At 49.2% G+C, this 20,043-nt stretch overlaps 2 protein-coding genes across 5 annotated transcripts in view; one reads left to right on the top strand and one right to left on the bottom strand.

Moving 5' to 3' along the window:
- Nucleotides 1–5,020: 5,020 nt before the first annotated feature.
- On the bottom strand, nt 5,021–11,543 carry TNNC1 (troponin C1, slow skeletal and cardiac type). 2 transcript variants are annotated; one of them, XR_002043406.2, is made up of 7 exons: nt 11,508–11,543; nt 8,035–8,065; nt 7,574–7,720; nt 6,561–6,675; nt 6,316–6,452; nt 5,414–5,684; nt 5,021–5,149 (listed from the first exon to the last, which is right to left on the bottom strand). XR_002043406.2 is itself a non-coding variant. In XM_010389972.3 (6 exons), the coding sequence occupies exons 1-6, from the start codon at nt 11,529–11,531 to the stop codon at nt 5,653–5,655; spliced, it is 486 nt and encodes a 161-aa protein (XP_010388274.1). In that variant the 5' UTR covers nt 11,532–11,543; the 3' UTR covers nt 5,025–5,652. The 2 variants fall into 2 exon arrangements, 1 of the variants encoding a protein (XP_010388274.1); XM_010389972.3 differs by having other exon boundaries at nt 5,025–5,684.
- Nucleotides 11,544–16,276: 4,733 nt separating this feature from the next.
- The window catches only part of NISCH (nischarin), a 29,471-nt gene continuing 25,704 nt past the window's right edge, over nt 16,277–20,043 (top strand). For all 3 annotated transcript variants that reach the window (XR_005602963.1, XM_039558977.1, XM_039558978.1), the window contains exon 1: nt 16,277–16,469. Coding sequence is in view for 2 of the 3 variants with exons in the window: in XM_039558977.1 (XP_039414911.1) it covers nt 16,383–16,469 (87 nt within the window). In the remaining variant the exon portion in view is untranslated. The remainder of the gene's footprint in view (nt 16,470–20,043) is intronic.

Below are 20,043 nucleotides of genomic sequence, written 5' to 3'. Positions count from 1 at the left end.
GATAATTCCTGGTGGTGTTACAGCAAGGTGAGATTTCCCAGGGGCCTGTTACGTGTCTGCTGCTTTGCTGTGTGGGTAAGGTGCTTACACCTGTTGGAATCCTGAGCAATGGGAGGGTAAGGAGTGCTGGCTGTGGTGTTGGAGACCACAGGAGTTTCTGTTAGAGTTGGTGTGTGTTGTATCCTGGAATACTTGTAGATATTGAAGGATTAGTGGAGCTACCCGTGGGAATGTGTAAGGTTTTAGGAATATACAAAATACACGTTTTTTTCATAGTGACTGATTTTAGGGAATGTTTTTCACTCCAGTAACAAAAGTCTGTCTGATGAAACGTGCTGGCTTGGTGAGATGAGGAGAGTAACGTGCAAAATCCCAGGAGGAGCTGAGCCCTGGTTTTGCTCCTGCTGTTGTGTACATCAGGAGAGGGCTTCACTCTCCAGGGCCTCCTCAAAGCTGGCTCGGGCCGTGCTTTCCACTACTGGCATGAGCCCCCTGTTGGAATGCGACCAACTGTTCTGAAATCGCAGTTCCAGCGCTTGTCCACCCGGTGGCGTAAATCCATGGAGCCACGCAAGGGCTGGGAGTTTGCCCGTACCTTCAGACTGCAGTACAGCAGCAAAACACTTGTCGGATGACAACCATAATTTTAACTGGAATATCCAATTCGTGTAGTTTATTCTTTGAATAGTAATGATGTGTGTTAGTTTGAATTCTTTCTGGCTTAAATTCAAAAATCTTTTCCCAGTTCCCACTTTTTAATTGTTTTTGACTGGTTAAGAAAACCCACTCACCCCTAAACTAAGCAATATAAAGAGATTTACTAATTTGAAACTTGCAAGTCAAGCGTGTTGCAAAGTCAGGGGTGTCTGTAGCCCTCAGCTGTCTGATTCCTGCTGTGTGCATCTCTTGGGCTTTTGTGGAGGTTGGTGTTTGTCAGCCTGTTTCAAACAAGTGTTTGAGGAACTTAAAGAATCACCAGCAAAGGTATTAGTAAAAAACAGATTTTATATTAAGCAACAGCATGACAAAGTTCATTGGCAAGGTTAACTACTACTTCCTAGGTGGTTAAGGCACGCAGAGAGTTGTTGCTGGTACTGAAGGAGCTGGAGTGGCTGGTCCAGCAAGGGTCAGTGTGGTCAGTCTGGTGTCAATGTGTGTTACAAGAGCCAAAGAAAAAAAACCTGAACAGAGCACTTGGTGTTTGTCAGTCTACACCTTTACCTGTTTGTCTGCACACAGACATGGTTTAAGTTCTGCATTTTAAATCTTGCACTAAGATTTTCCTACATAGGAAGGGAGGTTTCATCTCAACCCCCCTTGGTGTCTTCCCCTGAGTGCTTCAGTTGTGGGAGTAGCTCACCCACAAGATGCAGGGAAGAGAGAGGCAAAGGTCAGGCTGAGAAAAGGATGTTGGAATGTTAACAAGAAGCAGAAGGCAATACTGGGGCTTCCTGTGGCTCCAGGGAGCTCCCCCAGGCCTGCCTTCAGAAGCAGCCTTTTCATCTCACTGCCCTTCATGCTGCCCTTCAGAGGGACAGCTTCCCAAATAAGGGCTTGCTGACTTCCTGACCAAAATAGCGGCTGCGTGACAAAATGCAGCACGGAGGAACGTAACCTTAATCCAGGCATCATTGTGTAGCAAGAGACAGGAATTTTGTGAGCTTCCATAGCAGGTCGGTGTCAGGTTTGTTGTTGTCTGCTCCCTGCACACGTGGTGGTTCTGCAGGGCACTGCCTGGACATCAGTGACCACCTCTTGCATTTGCTAACCCTGCGACACCTCAATTCACAGCTTCCCTCCTTGTACAGTTGTCCCAGCCCAGAAGGGAAAGCTGTGAAGGGGAGTTTGTGCTGACACTGCCTCTTGGTGAGTCTCCATCCTCTTTCTCCTGCCTTGTGAAATCATTTAAGTTCTGTTGGTGAAGTGAGGTTGGAGATCCTTTTCGGGGACATTACGTATACACAGCCCAGGAGGGGAACTAGCAGCTGTGGCCCACTTGAAACTTCCTATTACACAGAGCTCTTTGTTATCTTTGATATTCAAAAACTTCAAAACTCTCATGATTAAATGTTTGGTATCCCGCAGAAAGACAAAGAGCTCGAAAGAATCTCAGTGCTTAACAACTGCTGTACATCAGCTTATACATCTCATGCTTGCTGCTGCTGTACGTCATACTTGCTGCAGATTATTTCTCCTCTTTGCAATTAAGAGGACCCAGTATCAAGTTCCAGTTTGGCTCCTTTCTCTGCTTTGATTTAAAAAAGAAAAAGAGCAAAGGGCGTGTAACCAAATACCAAATCATCTCGTTTGGCAAAGGTGAGCCATTGCTCTGAAAGCCAAGAGCACAGAACTGGGGAGGGGCAATGAAAACCCTGCAAAATGCTCTGATGGGGCAGAGTATTCACTGGGGACATTGATGTTCACAGTGACAATAAAAAGTAGGGCTGGACACCTGTTGCTCTGTCCCTCTTTACTGCCTTTTAATAGTGTAGTCAAGAAAAAGCAACAGAGCATGAGTTCTGCTTTGCCCAGGTTTCAAGGCTGTTGCAGGTGTTTCTGCACCAGAGGGGCTTTGGCTTGGTGAAGAGTTTACCTGTTGTACCTTAGCTCACATTTCACTGCCACTGCCCTGCTGGCAGATTTATGCAGAGGTTTTATTAGGGCAGTGTGTACGAAATTCCATCAGAGCTTCCTGCATTCACTTGCTTCACATGGCAGAGTTTTACTGAGGGCTGAAGAGAGGCCTCAAATACACTGATAAAGTTGCAGACCAGGGCAGGAGTTAAATCTACAGCAAAGGCAAGCAGATAAATGGCCTGATGGCAGGGTCTGGTGGCATGGGCTGCTGTCACCTGCCTTCACAGCTCCACTGCTGTCTCTGCTGGGGAGGTAAAAGCACACAGATCTAGGGAGTGTTTTAGGGACCAGAAAATTACTTTTTACCTGATTTTTTAAAAAGTTATTTCAATTGCTTTTTTTTCCCCCAGCCAATGAGGATTTGTGTCACATTCCTTAAAGGCTTTCGGGCACCAGAAGTTCACTACACGTGCAGTGAAAACTGCGATTTGGTTTGCAGTTGCACAGATAAATGGACTCCTCAGGGTGGTTTTCATTCACTGTTAGCACATTCCCTGTGTGGAGGATCAGTGGTGACTGTTTTTTCAGCCCACTCACCCACTCGCTGGCCTGTCATGTCGTGTTACATTCCTTGTGCAGTTGTTCCCGTGTTTTAACCAACAGTGAAATCCACCCACAGCTCCTCACCCTGCAGCATTTGCTGTCTGACTGGGAGGACAGGCAGTGTGTTAAGGCAGTTCAGCCTGGCAGAAGTTTTCCTGGCTTCCCAGCCTCCTGTTCTAAGGACAGAAAAAGCCTAAATAGTCCCAGTGTATCTGCTCTTCTACTGACACGTTTTGGCTGCTGCAAGACTTTTGTCCTCTCTCTACAGCCACCACCTTCCCTTGTGTTACTCTTGAAAAAGGGTGGGCAGCCAGTGAGGCTGTGGCTTTCTGCTGCCAGTGCCATTGAGCCAAGGGGGAAGACCCAAGGCACAGGGCCAGGTGGCTTGCTCCAACCATCCTTTTCCCTGGGTCACAGCACAGTCCAAGCCATCAAACTGACTGAAGGGAAGGAGTTAACCTCATTTTTTTCTCTTGTTCACCCTCCAGGGAGTCAAAGCCTATCAGTAAGCAGTGGAGATATCTTGGAGAAGTCCTTTTTGGATGCTGGGATTTGGCCAGGACAGAGGAGGATAAGGGGGCTGTCAGTGATGCCTGATGTGATGTGAGTGCAGGGGTGGGTTGCCCGTGGGCTGGGTGGCTGTGGGTGTGGGGAGAGCTGGCATCACCTCAGCTCCTGGCCAAAACCCAGGTACTGGCAACTGTCTTGAGGTTCCCAGGTCTGGGGTAAAATGTGAGGACGTGCTGTGTCCTCACAGGTTTCAGTGGGAAGCAACTGCTGCTGCTACACTGGAGAGGTGGGAAATGTTTCTTTTTCATCTCCAGGCTACAGATCCGTTGGAAACAGAATCTGTTAACACCTGGGAACATTTCCTGTCCCAGGGTTCTTAGACCTAGCATGTTTCCATTGGCTTCTGGTGCACCTGTAGTCCTGCTGAATTGTAGTAGCTATGGCATCAAGGGCTTGGAACCCTTGGGGAGACCCCTTTGAGTGGGTCAAAAAGATGTTTGCATTAGAGCTGTTTCCAAAATACGCTGGGTTTCTAGCTGACAGGTTCATTTTTTTAGTTTTTCTGTTGTTATAAGCCTTGGTTGAGCAAAATACTTAGTGCTGCTTGTCCAGAGGAAGGACACAGCCATGTCCTTCCAACTGATCACCCCTCTCATGCCTGTTTTCACCTCAGGCCTGTTTGTCCTGAACTGCAATATTTCATTATTGCTATAAATGAGATTGCAATATTTCGTTGTTTCTATAAATGAGATTGTGTCACAGCTGCTTTAGGGTGTTATTTCCACAGAAGCAGGGAGAAAAAAAGCTGGTTTGGGGAGGAAAGGCAGAAGGACAACCCAGCAGACCTGGGGCACTGGCCCAGCAGTGTGGCCACCGAGGGCTGAGGGCAGCGTCGCCAGGGCTTGAACCAACACAGTCCCGTGCCTTGCCCTGCCAATGTTTATTTTGCTTGGGTAAACGATTGACTTTAGCAACACGACTGCAATGTGTGAGTTGTGCTGAGGCTGTAATTCGATGGGAGGAGGCAGCTATGTGCAGGGAGAGCTGCTAATGCCGCAGGAATGCTGCGCTTCCTTGGGATGAGAGGAGACAGTGCTCAGGGCCCCTGGGGACAGCTCAGTCCCAGCTTTGGCCCTGCTGTCACCCTGTGCCTGGGAGCTGAGACCCAGAGTGGGGTTATGCATTTCTCAGTGGCCCAAATGGATGTGATTGCTCAGGGAAATTGGGTGTCTCGTTGTAGTGAGGCTCCCACCCAGGGCTGCAGGAGGACTATGAGGGGCCAGCACCTGCCTCCCACCAGGCTGGGTGAGACAGGAAGGAGCATCCAGTCCAGCTTAGGAATGGCTTTTATTCATGTTTCCAAAGCAAATTGAGGTCTTCTTTCTGCACGTGCCACAGGGTGCCAGTCAGGCTGGTGAGGAGGAAGAGGGGCTGTACCCTCAGGATAGCCAGGTTGAGACTAGGAAGGAGAGGAACTGTAAGGATTTCAGTGATGGCTGGAAGTGGGTTTTAATTCATATTTCATTGCTAAAACGCTGTCAATGCTCCAGTTAAACCAGCTGGCACCAGTGCGAGCTCCTGTGCCTGCTCACCATGGCAGGGTGAGGAGACGGAACATGGCAGCTCCCCACCGAGCACCCATGGCCCTGTTTGGATGGACTTTGCCACTGGGCTGGCAGCAAAATACCTCCTTGGAGGCTTAAAGCTCCAGCTGTGATCTCACCTTGCCAGAAGTGACCCCCAGGAGTGGTTCCATTAATCATGAGCACACAACGGGGTGAAGCTGTCACTGAACCTCCAAGGAATGACCAGCTGAGGCACTGGGTATTAACAGGTTTTATTGCCCCGGGCCACCCTTCTCAGCACTCAGTCTTCATGCCGGTAGCCAGGGGACTTAGTCGAGGAGATGAGATGCAGAGCTGGAGGGTTTAGGAGAGTCAAGCTGTCCATCTGGCCTCAGATTTATTCAACCCCCTTCATAAACTCCAGGAACTCTGCCAAGGGGAAGACATTGGAGACAAGAGGTGTGAGGTGAGACCCAAGTGCCCTCACAGCTGCCAAGTGCACTCTTGGCAGCTTTTCCCAGCCCTGTCTCCTTTTCCACCCCCACAATATGCAAGAGGCCAAGGGGGGGATCACTACTTCTCCTCTGACTGTGGCGAGGACTCCTTGTGACTCCTGCTGGAAATGTCACCGGAGCCCAGCGTCACCCTCAGCTGCCACCAAAACACTGGAGGTGAGTGCCAGGGGGGAGGACACAGCCACTGACTCAGCTCAGAAATGGTCAGGGGGTCATTTTGTCAGCATCACATACAAAGATACGGCCCCTCAGAAATGGTGCTTGTGTTTAGGGAGCAGGAGGGGGGACTGGTGAAAAGTGGCAGTGCTTCAGTGCAGGTTGGCTTTCACTGTAAGGGGACAGTTAAGGCAGCCCCAGGTCCCTGCTAGTATTTCACAATCATAAGAACCCCCCATCCCTGTGCACACATGCTCCTGTCAGGTGTATTGTGCAGCATTGCCCGCGTGAGCTCGTGCTCATCTGAGAAGGCAACCAAGACCATGGGAGCTGCCCAGGGGAATGACCGAGGGCTTGTGACCAAATCACATTGCAAGAAAGAGTCCTACCATCATAGTCAATCCTGCCATCATTGTTTTTATCTCCATCTTTCATCAGTTCTTCTATGTCATCCTCGGTGATGGTCTCTCCTGTTGCCTGCAGCATAATCTTCAGCTCCTCGAGGTCGATGTAGCCATCGGCATTTCTGTGCCAGGACAGAAGAGCTCAGGACCAGACAGAGCTGCTGGGGAGGGGGAGCTGGGGTGGCTGCACCTCTCCCACCACCCCACCACACTGTGGTCATGGTTCTTACTTATCAAACATCCTGAAGAGGTCTGAGAGTTCCTCTTCGGTTTTTCCTTTGCTGTCATCTTTCATACACCGGACCATCATAACCAGGAATTCATCAAAGTCCACAGTGCCGCTGCCTGTGGGCAGAGTGGACACCATCAGCTGGAGCTATGGGGGTGGATGGGCAGTGTCAATGAGGGATCACGCTTCCCTTCAGCAACCAAGGTCAAACCTCAGCAGAGCAGCCCTGCAGCAAGAGGCCACTCTCAGGATGCTGGAGTAAGTGACTGAAGCCCTTCTCTGACCTCGTAAATGAATTTTTACCTTTCACAGTCATTTTGCCTTGGCAAAAGTCCTTCTGGAAGCACCAAAGAATGGAAATTCCTGCTATGGAGATAACCTGTCCATCTCAGTTAGGTATTAATATTGAAAACTTCAGAGGGCAGGTATTCATGCAGTGTGGTTTTGCACCCACAGTACAGTAGTGTTGTTTTCAATGACTCAAGATATTGTCCTTTTTTGCCAGATTTTAAACTGCTATTTTATTTTCCAGTTACTTAGTATGGTATTTCTGCCCAAATGCCCACAGTGGATTTTGCTATGTGTGATCATCAGTACACTGATTTAATTGATATTGACAGTTAGTTATGTGGGGGTGTGTACACTAGAGCAGTGAGAGACTTTCCTGATGGCAGAATCCTCTAAGTAGCATTTCTGAAATGGCAGTTCTTACCTTCAGCCTGTATTTTGTTTTTTTAAAGGATCTGTACAATTTCAGAGTATCCCCCAAAATCAATTCAAGCAGTCTGATCATTGTAGGAATAAAAATTTTCATAGTTTCTCTTTGCCTGGAAATTCCCTAAAGGAACCATGCTGAGGTTTGGTGGATGTCCTTTGAATTCACAGCACTGCAGGTTTTTCCCCACAGCTGTGACTGCCCCCAGCACGGATCCTGCCAGCACTGCACAGATGGCCCCCACACCTCCAGATGTGGGGGTGGTGCTTGGGAGAGTGGAAGAAACCCAAACCTCTCACCGTCCTCATCCACCTCGTCTATCATCTCCTGCAGCTCCTCAGGGGTGGGGTTCTGCCCCAGCATCCTCATCACCTTCCCCAGCTCCTTGGTGCTGATGCATCCATCCTCTGCCCCCAGCACGAAGATGTCAAAGGCAGCCTTGAACTCTGGAGAGAGAGGGGAGAGGAGATGTGAGGGGGTCCTGCCCTGCACCTTGACCCTGCAGGCAGGGGGCTCATCCCAGGCACAGCCTCCCCTGACTGTGCACCCCAGCAGTGCCCAAGCATGGCATGGTGGGACACCCATGCACACCACAGAAACTGCCTTGCTAGAAATGCTGGTGGATCGAAGTCCCTGGGTCATGCCCTGCCTTGGCCCATCTGGCCAAAGCATTTTCCAGAGTGTTACTGCTGAGGCAGGCTGGGCTGCTGGCTGGGGAGCTCGACTTTAGGCTGTGGTGTCAGGTTGAAGATGCACCTACCACTTTTTTGCTCTTCTGTCAGCTGCTCAACCTGTAAGGAAAACACAGACACCAAGTCATTTTAATTTTGTCAGCATCACTAATTGCTAAAAGGACACATTATTTGTTCAACAGCCTTTGCCAGGGTCAGCCAAACCTCACAAGAGTCAACCTCATGGACCAGGGAATGTACAACCAGGGGGGGTTTGACACCACAAGTTTTTGTAGAGATTCTTCCCCTTAAAAAAGTTATTCACGTCTCTTTTGAAGCAAACATCACTTCTCTAGAGTAGTAGATGCTAATACATGGCAGAAATAGCCTTTGTACAAGCAGGGGAAGCCCACTGGAAAAGAATTGCCTCTGTCTACCATGTGGAGATAATTTCTTGTTGCTGGCAGGTTTCACTGCAGGATGGCTGCACTGCTGAGGGCTGCTCACATGTGGGCCAATGCCAGATCAGAGATGGGATGTGCTTGAGATGTCCCTGGGGACAGAGAGGTGGACAAGGCTATCCCTGGTAGTTGTTTTTCAGCCCTAGATTCAGGAAAATCCTGCCCTATCCAGAGCATTAACTGCTCTCCTTCCATCTGAGGCAGTGTTACTACAAAGGTGTCTGGCTCTGAAGGGAGCTGCTATTCCCTTTAGCCTGTTTGGGAATCTCTCTGAAGAAAAAGCCTGTGGAGCCAATAGGCATTAGCTGACGTGGGCTGGCAGACTGTTCCCAAGCTCTGCCCTAATTCAATCCCCACAGACCATCAGTGGGAGTTTATTAGTTAGCATGAATTAATGAAAATAATCAATGAGGAGAGCAAAGGGGAATCAGTCAGCTCTGTGCCATACCTGTTTAAGTGCATTTCTCTCTTTGGCTTTGTTCCTGGCACTGCTTATCTGAAATTGCTGACCTCACCACCCTGTCCAACTGCCCCTTTGGTAGCATCCATGACAACACTGACTTTTCTTTCCTATGCTGGTTCAACAGCCTCTCTAGATCCAGCCAGGCAGGACCCCATGTCTGACCCTATTAAAGTCTCCTTGCTGCCATCGCTGTGCAGGTGGCCCCCAACACCCATCCCTGCCATGTTTTGTTTGGGGCAGAACCCCACAACCCAAGGTTGTGGCACCGTCTTTGAACAAAAACTGATTCTTTTGTCCTGAAGAGCAATGGTTTTGCAAAAGCCCGCCGGAAACCCTTCTTGCTTGCAGCAAGAAGCAAGGACAATACTTTTCCTTAGCAGGACAGAGCCTGTGGGAAGCAGGCAGAGCACTTTATCCCACCCCCCATGCTCCGGGAGGTGAGGACTTTTCAGAAAGCACTAAGGACAGCGGCAGGATTTTCCTCCACTGCTGGAGGAAACCCAAGACCATTCTGTCCCTTGTGCTGCTGAAGGCAGGCAGGCAGCTGCCAGCCCTCTGTGGACATTGTTTGGGCAGAGCAAGGGCAGCCACCACCACGATGGCCACAGCCACGTCCTGCTCTGTAACATGACGCTCTTGGCGCAGTTGCTATTTATAAGCCTGGGTGAGCGAAGTGCTGGAGATAAAGATGAGCTCCCCGATTGTTCCCAGGCTTTGGTATTTATCCTTGCAGCCCTTTATCTGGACACTTGTCCCTGGCACTGTTCTAAGCACCGCTTAACAGAGCCTAAAAATATTCCCAAAATAGCTTCGTGTTTGCACACCCTTATCTAGGCATGAGTGGGTAAGATGAAAATCCATTGGGTTCTCTGGCTGCACGTAGGGGATTTGGCATAAATGTAATATTAATATATGCTATTAGCATGCAGAAAATATAAAACTATTCACTTTTGAAGCCGCCTTGAGTACTGAAGTGATAGATGTGCTGTATGTAAATTAAATGCATTTTTGCTATAGAGTGACATTTTTGTCACAGAGATGTCTCTTGAGCTGTTCATAATTCCTTCTGGACTTCCTTCTGCTGTTTGCAACCTTATTCCTCTTTTCTCTCTACATAACTCCAGGAGCAGATTTCCCTGCCTGCACTGTGGGAAGGCAAGCTCTAAGCTCACAGCACTGCAGCAGCCTTGGTAATGCCAAATCTTCCGTATTTTGCTTTTATCAGCTCTCCTCTTCATCCCGTGCTTCCCTTTGAAGTCAGACAGGGGAAACTGAAGTTCTTCAGTTTTTTTCCCCAGGTAAATGTTTTCTTACAGTGGGAAATAGATCCACAAAAGGGCTGTTTGTCTCAGCTGTGCCTGGCTTGGGCTTGTTTTGCCTCTGTAAAGGTGCTGGCAGTTAATGCCCAGGACTCAAACCCTACATTTACCTAATTAATGGGCATGTGGTCCCTATACAATGAGGAAAGGGCCTGTGCCTTGAGTCACAGAGAACATATTTAATTTAAAACCTTAATTAGAAAGGCCTGGATGTTCTTTGGTTTTTCATTTTTCTCCCTTTTGGAGGTGTTGGTTGGGGGACTCAGCCTTTCCTGAGCCTTTTCACACAATCGGGATCACTGCAGGGGTTCCATTTTCTGACATTCAGGGCTGACCAAAGGACAGGATGTGTGAGCACTGGGGGTATTTTTCTTCAATTACCTACCAAGCACTATATTCCTTCCCTGTGAAAACCTTGGAATTATAATAAGACTTGTATGATGCATTTTTTGTGATGTTGCTTAAAATCAAATTTGATCAGCTGTATATTTAAGAGGCAAAAAAGCACCAAAAAGTTCTTACTGTAAATCCAGTTATGGATGCAATAGCAATCCACACAATCCAGAATCTATTTTCATCCTTATTCCACTGGCACATCTGTCTGTCTACATTATAGAATAATGCAGTGTTCCTATTACAGACCAAATAGTTAGGGTTTACACAGTGAGCACAGCGTGCAGCTGTGGAAGTTAAAATAGCCTAAGGATGCTCCACGTTCCCCAGGGCATAGCTCACATTCTGGATTCTGCACAGCACAGAGCAGGAGCAGCAAAGCAGAGGAGGAGGTTTGGAAATAACTGAGAAAAGGGTTTTTTAAAATCCCCTGGAAAAATATTCAGCTAAGGAGGGGGGAAACATAGCAATGTTGTAAAGCAGAGTTGTAAAGCACCAGAAAGAAGAGGGTGAGGTTTAACCCATACAAATAATGTGTATTTCCTGGGAAATCCTGCTCTGCTTTGTCTGTGTTAAAACCAGGAATCATCTCTTACACCATGCAGGTTTTATTGAGATTTATAGCTTCACCTAGGAGCCATATCCCTGCTTTACAGTGGGGAACCAGGGGGTCATTGTAAATAATTTAACAGCAGGTTGAGAGTTCCACATTTGTAAGAGGAATGTGAAACTTCCAGAGCCATGAGAGGGAAGGGTCTGTGTCATGGATGAGGATGCTGACTAAAAGTTGCTGCCCTATTATTATTTCTCGTTTCCATTTCTCCATCGAATTATTGCTATCACAGCTTTGGGAAATCTACAACAAAAGTCCCAGAGCCATTTCAGACCCCCCTCCCCGACCCACAGCCCCAAAGGGAGACACTCACCGCTGCCTTGTAAATGTCGTCCATGGCTGGAGCGGGTGGGCGAGGGGCCGGGGGCTGTCACGGTCGCTCTGCCGGCGCTGCCCCGCGGGCACGGCTGATATAGGGGGGTGCCGGCCCCGGGGGCTGGGACCAGCCCACGGCAGCCCCGCATGCCCGGCCCCCAAGGAATGCCTCGCCTGCGTGCCTTGGGATGGGGACACCGCCGAGCCCGGCGCTGGCACGTCCGGGGCCAGCCCCAGCCCCGCTCCGCGGCAGCTGGAGGTTTCCTCGTGACTTTGTTGTGGGATCAAGCCACCAGTTCTCAGCAGGACCTGCCGAAATTGCTGATACATTGCGATACTTGGCTGTCCTGGCTGGAGCCGTGCCATCCTGTCACCTCCACCTCCAGAGTGTTTCCCCTGGGAGCTGCGTTAGAAAGATTATACTGTACCAAATAGAATTGGGCATTACTGGAAAGGCACATGTCCCAAAATATCCCTGTCCAGCAGCAAATGTCCCCCGGGACAGTGGGAACAGGGGGTGTCAGGGCCCCCCGTCCCCTCTGCCGGGTGTCCCCAAATCCATGGGGGACTAGCAGCTGGGACTGATGCCCTCGGGGCAGCCGATGCCAGGTGCGGGCAGGCGCGGAGGATGGGGGGAATGTGCGGTCCCAGTGCCACGGAGAGAAGTGTGGAGACAGATGGAGCTTTGCCCCAGTCTTCTGTTTTCAGCTGGGGCTGCAAAATGTGGGGATCAGCTATCAAAATGGGGTATCAGCTCTGTTTGATTCCAGGGATAATTCTCAGTCCTTTAGGAAATCATGACTCACTTTATCCAACCATAAGCTGTCTTGTCCCCACTGCAAATGGCTAAAATCCACACTCCTGGATTTACTGTGGATTTACCATGGATTTACCCTGCCATGGTGGAGAGCAAAACACACCAAAGGCCTCCAAGTGATGAGCAGTTTTGTCAGTGCAGTGAAAAGTGTTTTAATCCACAGCAACTAAAGCCAAACCTCTCTTTTTAATGATTCAGGACTCCCTCTTGTGTCCAGAGGGGCTGCAGATGGTTCTGACACCTCAGGGTGGCAAAGTCGCACCTCCAGCTGCTTCATTTCAGAATTAGTTTGCAAAACGGAAAATACAATTAATGCAGCTGTTAGTTTTCATCTTTTCCAAAAATCCCCCTTTAAGAGGAGTCACACTGCATGGCAAGACCTGCAGTCCCTATGGGGCCCAAGCCAAAGCAGCATTAACCAGGGACCTGGGTGGTGTCAGCACAGAGTGGGGATGCAGGTGAGCACGGAGCCATCCCACATCACATCCTCCCAGGTTCTGGGTCCTGAAAGATTAACTCACTGCACAGCCTGATAGGAACTGTGGTCCTGTGGGCACCTGCTGGCTTTGATTTGCCCAGGCTTCAGCCCATCCCTGCCTCTGCTCAGCATGTTGGTGGCAGATGGAATAAAGAGGAAAACTTGCATTTAAGGAATTGATTTTTGAAGCAGTTAGTCTTCCTAATTGGAATGTATTTAATATTTTGGTTGCCTTGCACATCTGAAAGGTGAAAAAAGTTGCAGAGGGAAGCAGCTATTTTGTTAAAGGGCACCTGTCCTTAGGTGAGGGCACAGGCTGGGATGGAAGTCCCGCTGTCCCCCAGAACCAAACCATCACCCAAAACCTCCTGGGCAACCCCACAGACACCTTCCCAAGGTCCAGCCCCTGGCTGCTTCTCCCCCTTTGGGATTCACTGTGGAGACAGTGGGGTGGCAGGTGCCAGCTCTGGGCACTACCAGGCACCAGGGCAGAGGCTGAGGAATCACGCCTGGCCCTGGCCCTCCATCCTGGGAAGTGGTGGCTCTGAGTCACCCCCCTGAAAACAGCCCCTAGGATGCGTCAGAATTTATTTAGGGTCAATGTAGCGCAGGAGTGGGGGCTCTAACCTTGCCTTTAGAAGGTCTGCTGGAGAGAGCTGGGATGAAATTCAGGTTGGGATGTGGAGGAAGGGTCTCTGTGTGCTATGGGGAAATCTGGGCTACTGCCACCCTACGCACTGGCATGGGAAAGCTGGACTACTGCGAACATCTGCTGCAAGCAGAATCTTACAAAACAGAGCTGAGCCCAGAGGAAAGGCTGAAATCCCATCTGGCAGCGGGAGGTGATGTTCCTGCCGGGGAAGGAGGCGCAGGCGAGTGGCATCATGCCAACCCCTGCCTCCCCGTCGGCTGCCTGGAGACAAAGCTTCCAGCATCCCCTGGCTCTTGTAAGTTGTTTGCTTACAAAAGAATTGGCAATTGGGGTTTTGTAGGGAAACCCAGAACCTCTGCCGTGCAAAGCGCAGGGGGTGGCTACTGCAGGTATGGGGTGTTCTGAGGGAAAACCATCCTCTCCTGCTGCTTCCTTTGCCTCCTCACATGAGCCCCATGGCAGGGAGCAGCGTGGCTATCTATAGCCTGAGGAGGGCTGCCAGCACAAGTGCCCTTAATCTGGGCATGGCTGGCTCAGTGGCACACCGGCTGTCACTGTGGTTAGTGCAGCCTGTTAGCTCTGGCTCCAGCTGCATCCTGTCATGCTGTCCCACTTGTCAGTCAGTCCGTGGTACCAAGACAACTGGGAAGCTTTACAGCGCTTTTTTCCTCCAAAACCTCGTTTCAGGCTTTTGTTTCCAAGCAGCTGTAAAAGCCAACCCACTGCAAAACTAGCAGAGGCATTCTTCAGGTCAAATATAAAGAAATAAAAAGCAGAAGCCCAACTAAGTTGCAATTTTATTTGACATCAGGGATGTTTGCAGGGCTCCTTGGGCTGTGTCAAGGCTCCAAACTGCAGCAAAATGTTCCAGCATCCCCCTTCCCTGCCTCAGGCACCTGGCCCTGAGAGAGTCCAGACCCAGCAACAGCAAAATTCTTTAATTTACTGCTTCCTAAACCCTACTCAGAACATTTTAGCTGAAGGAGGCCCCATGTGCCCCCTTACCCAGCCACATTGCTCCTGTTGTTGCCTCTTTGCTGCCAGCCAGGACAGGGCTGTCACACCGTGAGCCACCACTGTGCCTACAGGCAGGAACTGCTTTAGGAGGAGTGCCTACAGGCAGGAACTGCTTTAGGAGGAGGAGACGGGCACTGATCACACCCCACAGCCGCGCCAGTGCTGCAAATTGTTATTTAATTAAGGAGACGGGACATTCAGAGGAAGCTTAATTAAAGTTGCTCTCCAAACCCACTTATTATCTCATGAAGAGGCTGAGCTCAGCAGCAGCTCCTGATGCTGGGACAGCGTTAGAAAATCCCTCTTGGGCTGCCTGTACTGTGTTTTGTTCTTGTACACATCATCCTTCAGCTACATCCTGACCAAGGGAAAACATTTTTCAGTGAAAAAATCCCCCAGAATGGGTTTGTCCAGCTCCGTTTGCAGAGGTGTGTTTGCTCATCTGCCTGGTGGCATCTGTCAGACACCAGCATTGCCCCTGCAGCTCCACACATCCAGCCAGGGCATTTGCACTTCTGTTGTTATTAATGACACTATATTCAGCCAATTGCATCCTCTCTTAGGTAGCATAAGGAAGGGCAGACAGATGTCACCTTCATTTTGCTGGAAGGTGCTTTTTAACAAAATCTCCTGTGACTTGATGGCCCAAAACAAAATCCCTCTGTGTGTAATGTAGTGCAGAATATATTTCAAAGCCTTGATGGATGCTTGATGCATCCTTCTGCCAAAATATAATCTTTCTAGACAACCTCCCAATTTTAATACACTCAGATGCTCCTAAAGAAACTCATTATATCGTCTCTCCTGCAATTTTCCGTTCCTGGGCTGCATACAGAGCCTGTCAGAAAGGTTGCCATAGTATGACTCCCCCTCAGGGTCAGCTCAGGGGAAAAGGCTGAGGAGGGTCTTCTTGGCATCCTTTAGATTCTCCCCTTCTGTTACAAATTCCTGGCAATATCCCTTCAGTGTGTACAGGCTTGAAACACTTCCCCATGCTCAGTGGGACAGTGAAAGTAAAGTCCATGCTGTCAGTAAATCACTCCAAACAACACCCTGAATTCACTCTGGGCTCATTCCTGAGGTCTGGACCATCAGCCCAGCTCCTCAGCTCTGTTTTTGGGATGGGACCAGGCAGCTCAGTCACAGAACCACTGCAGTGGCACCTCAGCCCGGTGTGACAGTGTCCAAGCCCTTGGTGGCCCCTGAGCTGCACATGGGCGGCCACCAGCTGGGGCAGCTTCACAGCCACAGTGCTGGGAGGGAACTCAGCCCTCAGCAGCTCTGCACTGCAGCGATTGCATCCCGCTGGATTGCACTGGATTGGATTGAATTGAATTGGATTGCATTGCATTCACTGTATTGAACTGGATTGCATTGGATTGTACTGGATTCCATTGGATTCTATTCCATTGGATTCCACTGGATTGCGTTGGATTGGATTCTATTCCATTGGATCCCACTGGATTCCGTTGGATTGGACTCCAGTCCATTGGATCCCACTGGATTCCGTCGCACTGCACTGCGCGACGCCCCGCCGGCAGAGCGAGCGCGCGTGCGCGTCCCGATGAAATAAGCCCCGCCCCGTGCGCCGCAGCCCCGCCCCGTGCGCCGCAGCCCCGCCCCGTGCGCCGCAGCCCCGCCCCGCCCACCGCCAGCCCCGCCCCGTGCGCCGCAGCCCCGCCCCGTGCGCCGCAGCCCCGCCCCTGCACTGAGCCCCTCCCCGCCCAGGCCCCGCCCCCGGGTGCCCATAAAGCGGCGCGGGCGGGGCCCGCCGCGCCCTGAGGGGGTCGAGCCAACATGGCGGCGGCGGCAGTGCGGGCCGGGCGCTCGGCGGGTGCGGGCGGCGGCGGCGGGCGCGGGGGGGCCGTGACGGCCTGAGCGGCCGCAGCCCGGCGCTTCTCCCGGCGACATGGAGGCGGCGGCGGGAGGCGAGGACGGCGAGGAGCCCCCGCGGGAGGCCCGAGTCCTGGGCTCCGAGCTGGTGGAGACATACACGGTGCGGAGCGGGGAGGCCGTGCGGGACGTGCGGGCAGCGGGGATGGGGGCAGCGAGCGGAGATGTGGGGCAGAGGCCCCGCCGCCTCAGCGGTGCCGGGGGAGCGGGTGAGGCCGGGCTCGGTGCCGGGCTGCCTCCCGCAGCAGTACCCGGCCGGAGCTGTGCCCACGCTGAGGAGCGAGACATTTGGCACAAGTTTCCGAGGGGCTTCGGGGAAAGGAGCCGCGTGGGAGCGGTGCTCAGCCGGGAAAAGCGGCACCGAGCTTCGCGTAGCCGTGGTCCTTTGGGAGAGGCGGAGGCTCCGTGAGCAAATGTCATGTTCTTGCCCGTATATATATCTATCTCTATGTGCGTATGTTTATGAAAAATTGCTGTCGAGTAAACATAGCTTTCAAAGCTGGACTAAACAAAGCAGGAAATCTTTCCTTCGCGTGGAAGTATAATAATAATAATAAATCTGATCTTATTTCGGAGGAAATTAGGTGATTTAGAGTAGACAGTTTTTCTCTTACCCTACCAAAAAAAAAAAAAATTGCCAGCAGTGTTTTCATTTGGGGAAGGAATGAAGCTTTTGATGTATAACTTGTTTTTTATCTGTTCTCATTCTTAGAGTTAATTGGTCTGTTTTTCAGGAAGAAGCTCATCCTAAAACAAACCTCAGCATAATTGCAGACAGAAAATGTCTCGAGCACACCACCCTTTAGTTATATAACTAAAAATGTTTTCTCCTTCTGCCTTATTTTAGTGTGATTTGAAAGACCTTTTTTTGGTAGAATGCACATGGATGACATCAGGCTTCTTCCTGCTGTGGGAGAAAAGGGAAAGCGGAGCAATGATGTAGAAAGGCAGTATTTGGAAAGTTGTGTGATGGATAAAAGTAATACTTCGTGCTTATGGTTCTGTAAAGGTATCCAGGGAAAACAGAGCAACAGGAGAGTGATTTCTGAGTTGTTAATAGGACAGAGCTTTACACAGCTGTGGCGCATGAAGAGCCTAACTCCTTCCCAGGTGATGACCTTTGAAACATGATTGTGTGGGAATGACTTTCAGGTGGTGAGTTGTCATATTTACAGGCAAAAACTTACGGAGCATTCAGTGAAGGAGTTGGTCAGAAGCTTGAAACAAATTTTTGAGAGGTGCCTGAGCTCATTCTCTTGGTTGTGTGATGTGTATTCACAGAAACAGTACCACTGCTGTTGAGGTGTTACTGGGGTGTGTGTTAGGATGTGGTTCATCCCTCAGTCAGCATAGAGGCACGGTGAGACCTGTGGCTTGGGGACTGGAAACTTCCATTTCAGGTGTGAACCAAGACTCAGCAGTGTTAATGCTGGTGTTGAGAATTTCCATCAGTATGCATGCAATACCAGTGACTGGGAAAATCAAGTGTGTTATCTGCCCCCTTATCCCAGTGGAAGTTATGGTGCAGGAGGTGAAACAGGTGCTCCTTTGCTGCTTCAGACTGCAAACAAGTGCTGTGGTAGGGCCATGCTTTGGTAATACCATTAATGTTCTAGAATGAGCTGTAGTTCAGGTGTGTAACTCTGCAGGTAGTGTTCATCTGATCAGCTGATAGTTGAGGATAGCATTTTAAGCTGCTGCAGCTAAGCCCAAGAAAGCTTAATTTTTCAAGGCCAGATTTCTTTCTTTAATGGTTATGGACATACCATGCTATTTTAATGTCATTTTTCTTGGGAACTTTAAAATTACAGTGTATGAAAGACAAGATTTACCAGTATTTGGTCCTACTTTGATCCTCTTGCTGCATTTTTGAAGGCATGTTGGCACTAAGCTTGCCTGTGTGTAAACCTCCTGAAGCTGTTAGCAGGACTCCAAGCCTGCAGTCGGCTTTTATGAGACAGGCCCGAGCCATTAGAAGTGTGGGAATAGATCTTTACATGAAAGCAGAAGTTTTACAAAATTCATCACAGAATGAAAAGTTTTTGAAAAAAATAGCATGTGTTTAGTGTTCAGAATTAGTTGACTGGTGCTTAAGGACATGACAAAGACCTGCACTAGGGCAGAGATTGTTAAATGGTGTCAAAGTCAAGTTTGGTAAAGGTAGGAAAGGAAATACAGCTGTAGCAACCTGGATCTTCATCCATTACCATGTGGTCAGGTGGCAGTGATCCTATTTACATCCTCGTTGTTTTTCTTGTGGCATATGAGCTTCTCGTACTCTGTATTTCAGAGCTCAGTCTCAATAGAAGGGGACTGTAATGACATCCATTTGGCAGCTGTGATATTAGATCCTGTAGAATATGTCAGGGAGGCCCACAGTTCTGTGTAATGTTGAAGGTACTTTCAAAAACGTGATTCTTGTTGGAGTTTTTAGCATTAAAGGCAAGGAAAAATTCCTGCACTGGTTGATGTGTTTTCTGTTGGGTTAGTAAGGCATGAGTACTTCTACGGGGTGTTTTTCCTGGGTGTGCTGGTCCAGCTGATGCTGACTGAAGACTGGTTTTGAGTAGAAGGCCTCAAGGCCGTCAGTGCTTCGTTTGTTTCCTGCTATGCATTTGTTTAGCCTAAAATTGCCTTCCTGCTTTTCCTGTCTTTTGCAGCTGTTTTTAACATAAATACTAACCTTGATATTTAAGGAAAATAGTGTTGCTTCCTTGAATGTGTGTAAACTGTCTGACTACTTGATGAGGCAGGGAGGAGGAGACGTGGCTGCATCACTGCTCTGGAATTTGGGACCTGCTGGCTGCAGTCACACCTGTGTCCCAGGCTTCCTGTGGAGAGCTCTGTCATTTAAGTGTTGGGTTGTTTGGTTTTTTTACAGTACTGAAGCATGTGCAGTTGAATGAGGCACACTGTAGAAATGCAGGTTTTCCATGTAAAGCAAGGTAGGCAGGTTTGTGTACTGTGTACAGGAAGTGAACAAAAAGCAGTCTGGAATCACTGTTGTTCATTTAATAGCTGGCTTAAAAATGCTTAGTAGGTCTTTCACCCCTCAGTATTTAGGAAGATGAAGGGATGCTGTTTGGTGATGTGGGCTCTTAACTGCAAAGAACTTGTAGTTGCTTGCTAGAAAATAAAGAAAATATACACAGCACTGTAAATACGCCAAACACTTTACAAAGTAGAACATAACCAAAATAACTGATTTGTAGAAAGATGGACAAAACTTTTTATACAGAAGAGTTTGGTAGAGAGAGGTGGAGGAGGAAATCCTGTGAATGTAAAGGCTTTTGTGTTTTAGCTCAGTAGAAGTGCAGTTTGTGGTGTAAGGATGGGTGGGGATTTCATATGGTGTATTTATTTATGTCTGGAAGAAAGAGCAGTGTGAGAATGTCATCGTTTATCCATGTATTCACTTAGTGCTTGGTGTGACAGGCAGCCCTTGGAGAACCTTAACTTAAGCTGTCAGCCTTGTCATATTAGTGCACTCAAAATTTGTTGATGATGAACTTAAGCTCCTAAAACTGAGATGTCTAAGGGGATTTTTTTGCTTTAAAACGATTTGTTTCTATATTAAGACAAGTCTTAATAAGCACATCAGCATATTGCATTTATATATTTATTCTTCAGTATAATGGTAGCTTGTGGGTTGATATGAAATCAGTTGCTGTCTCTGC

The sequence above is a fragment of the Corvus cornix genome, chromosome 12 (genome assembly GCF_000738735.6).
Source record: "Corvus cornix cornix isolate S_Up_H32 chromosome 12, ASM73873v5, whole genome shotgun sequence".
In the NCBI taxonomy this organism is placed as follows: domain Eukaryota; kingdom Metazoa; phylum Chordata; class Aves; order Passeriformes; family Corvidae; genus Corvus; species Corvus cornix.
This window is presented reverse-complemented; position numbering and strand designations above follow the sequence as displayed.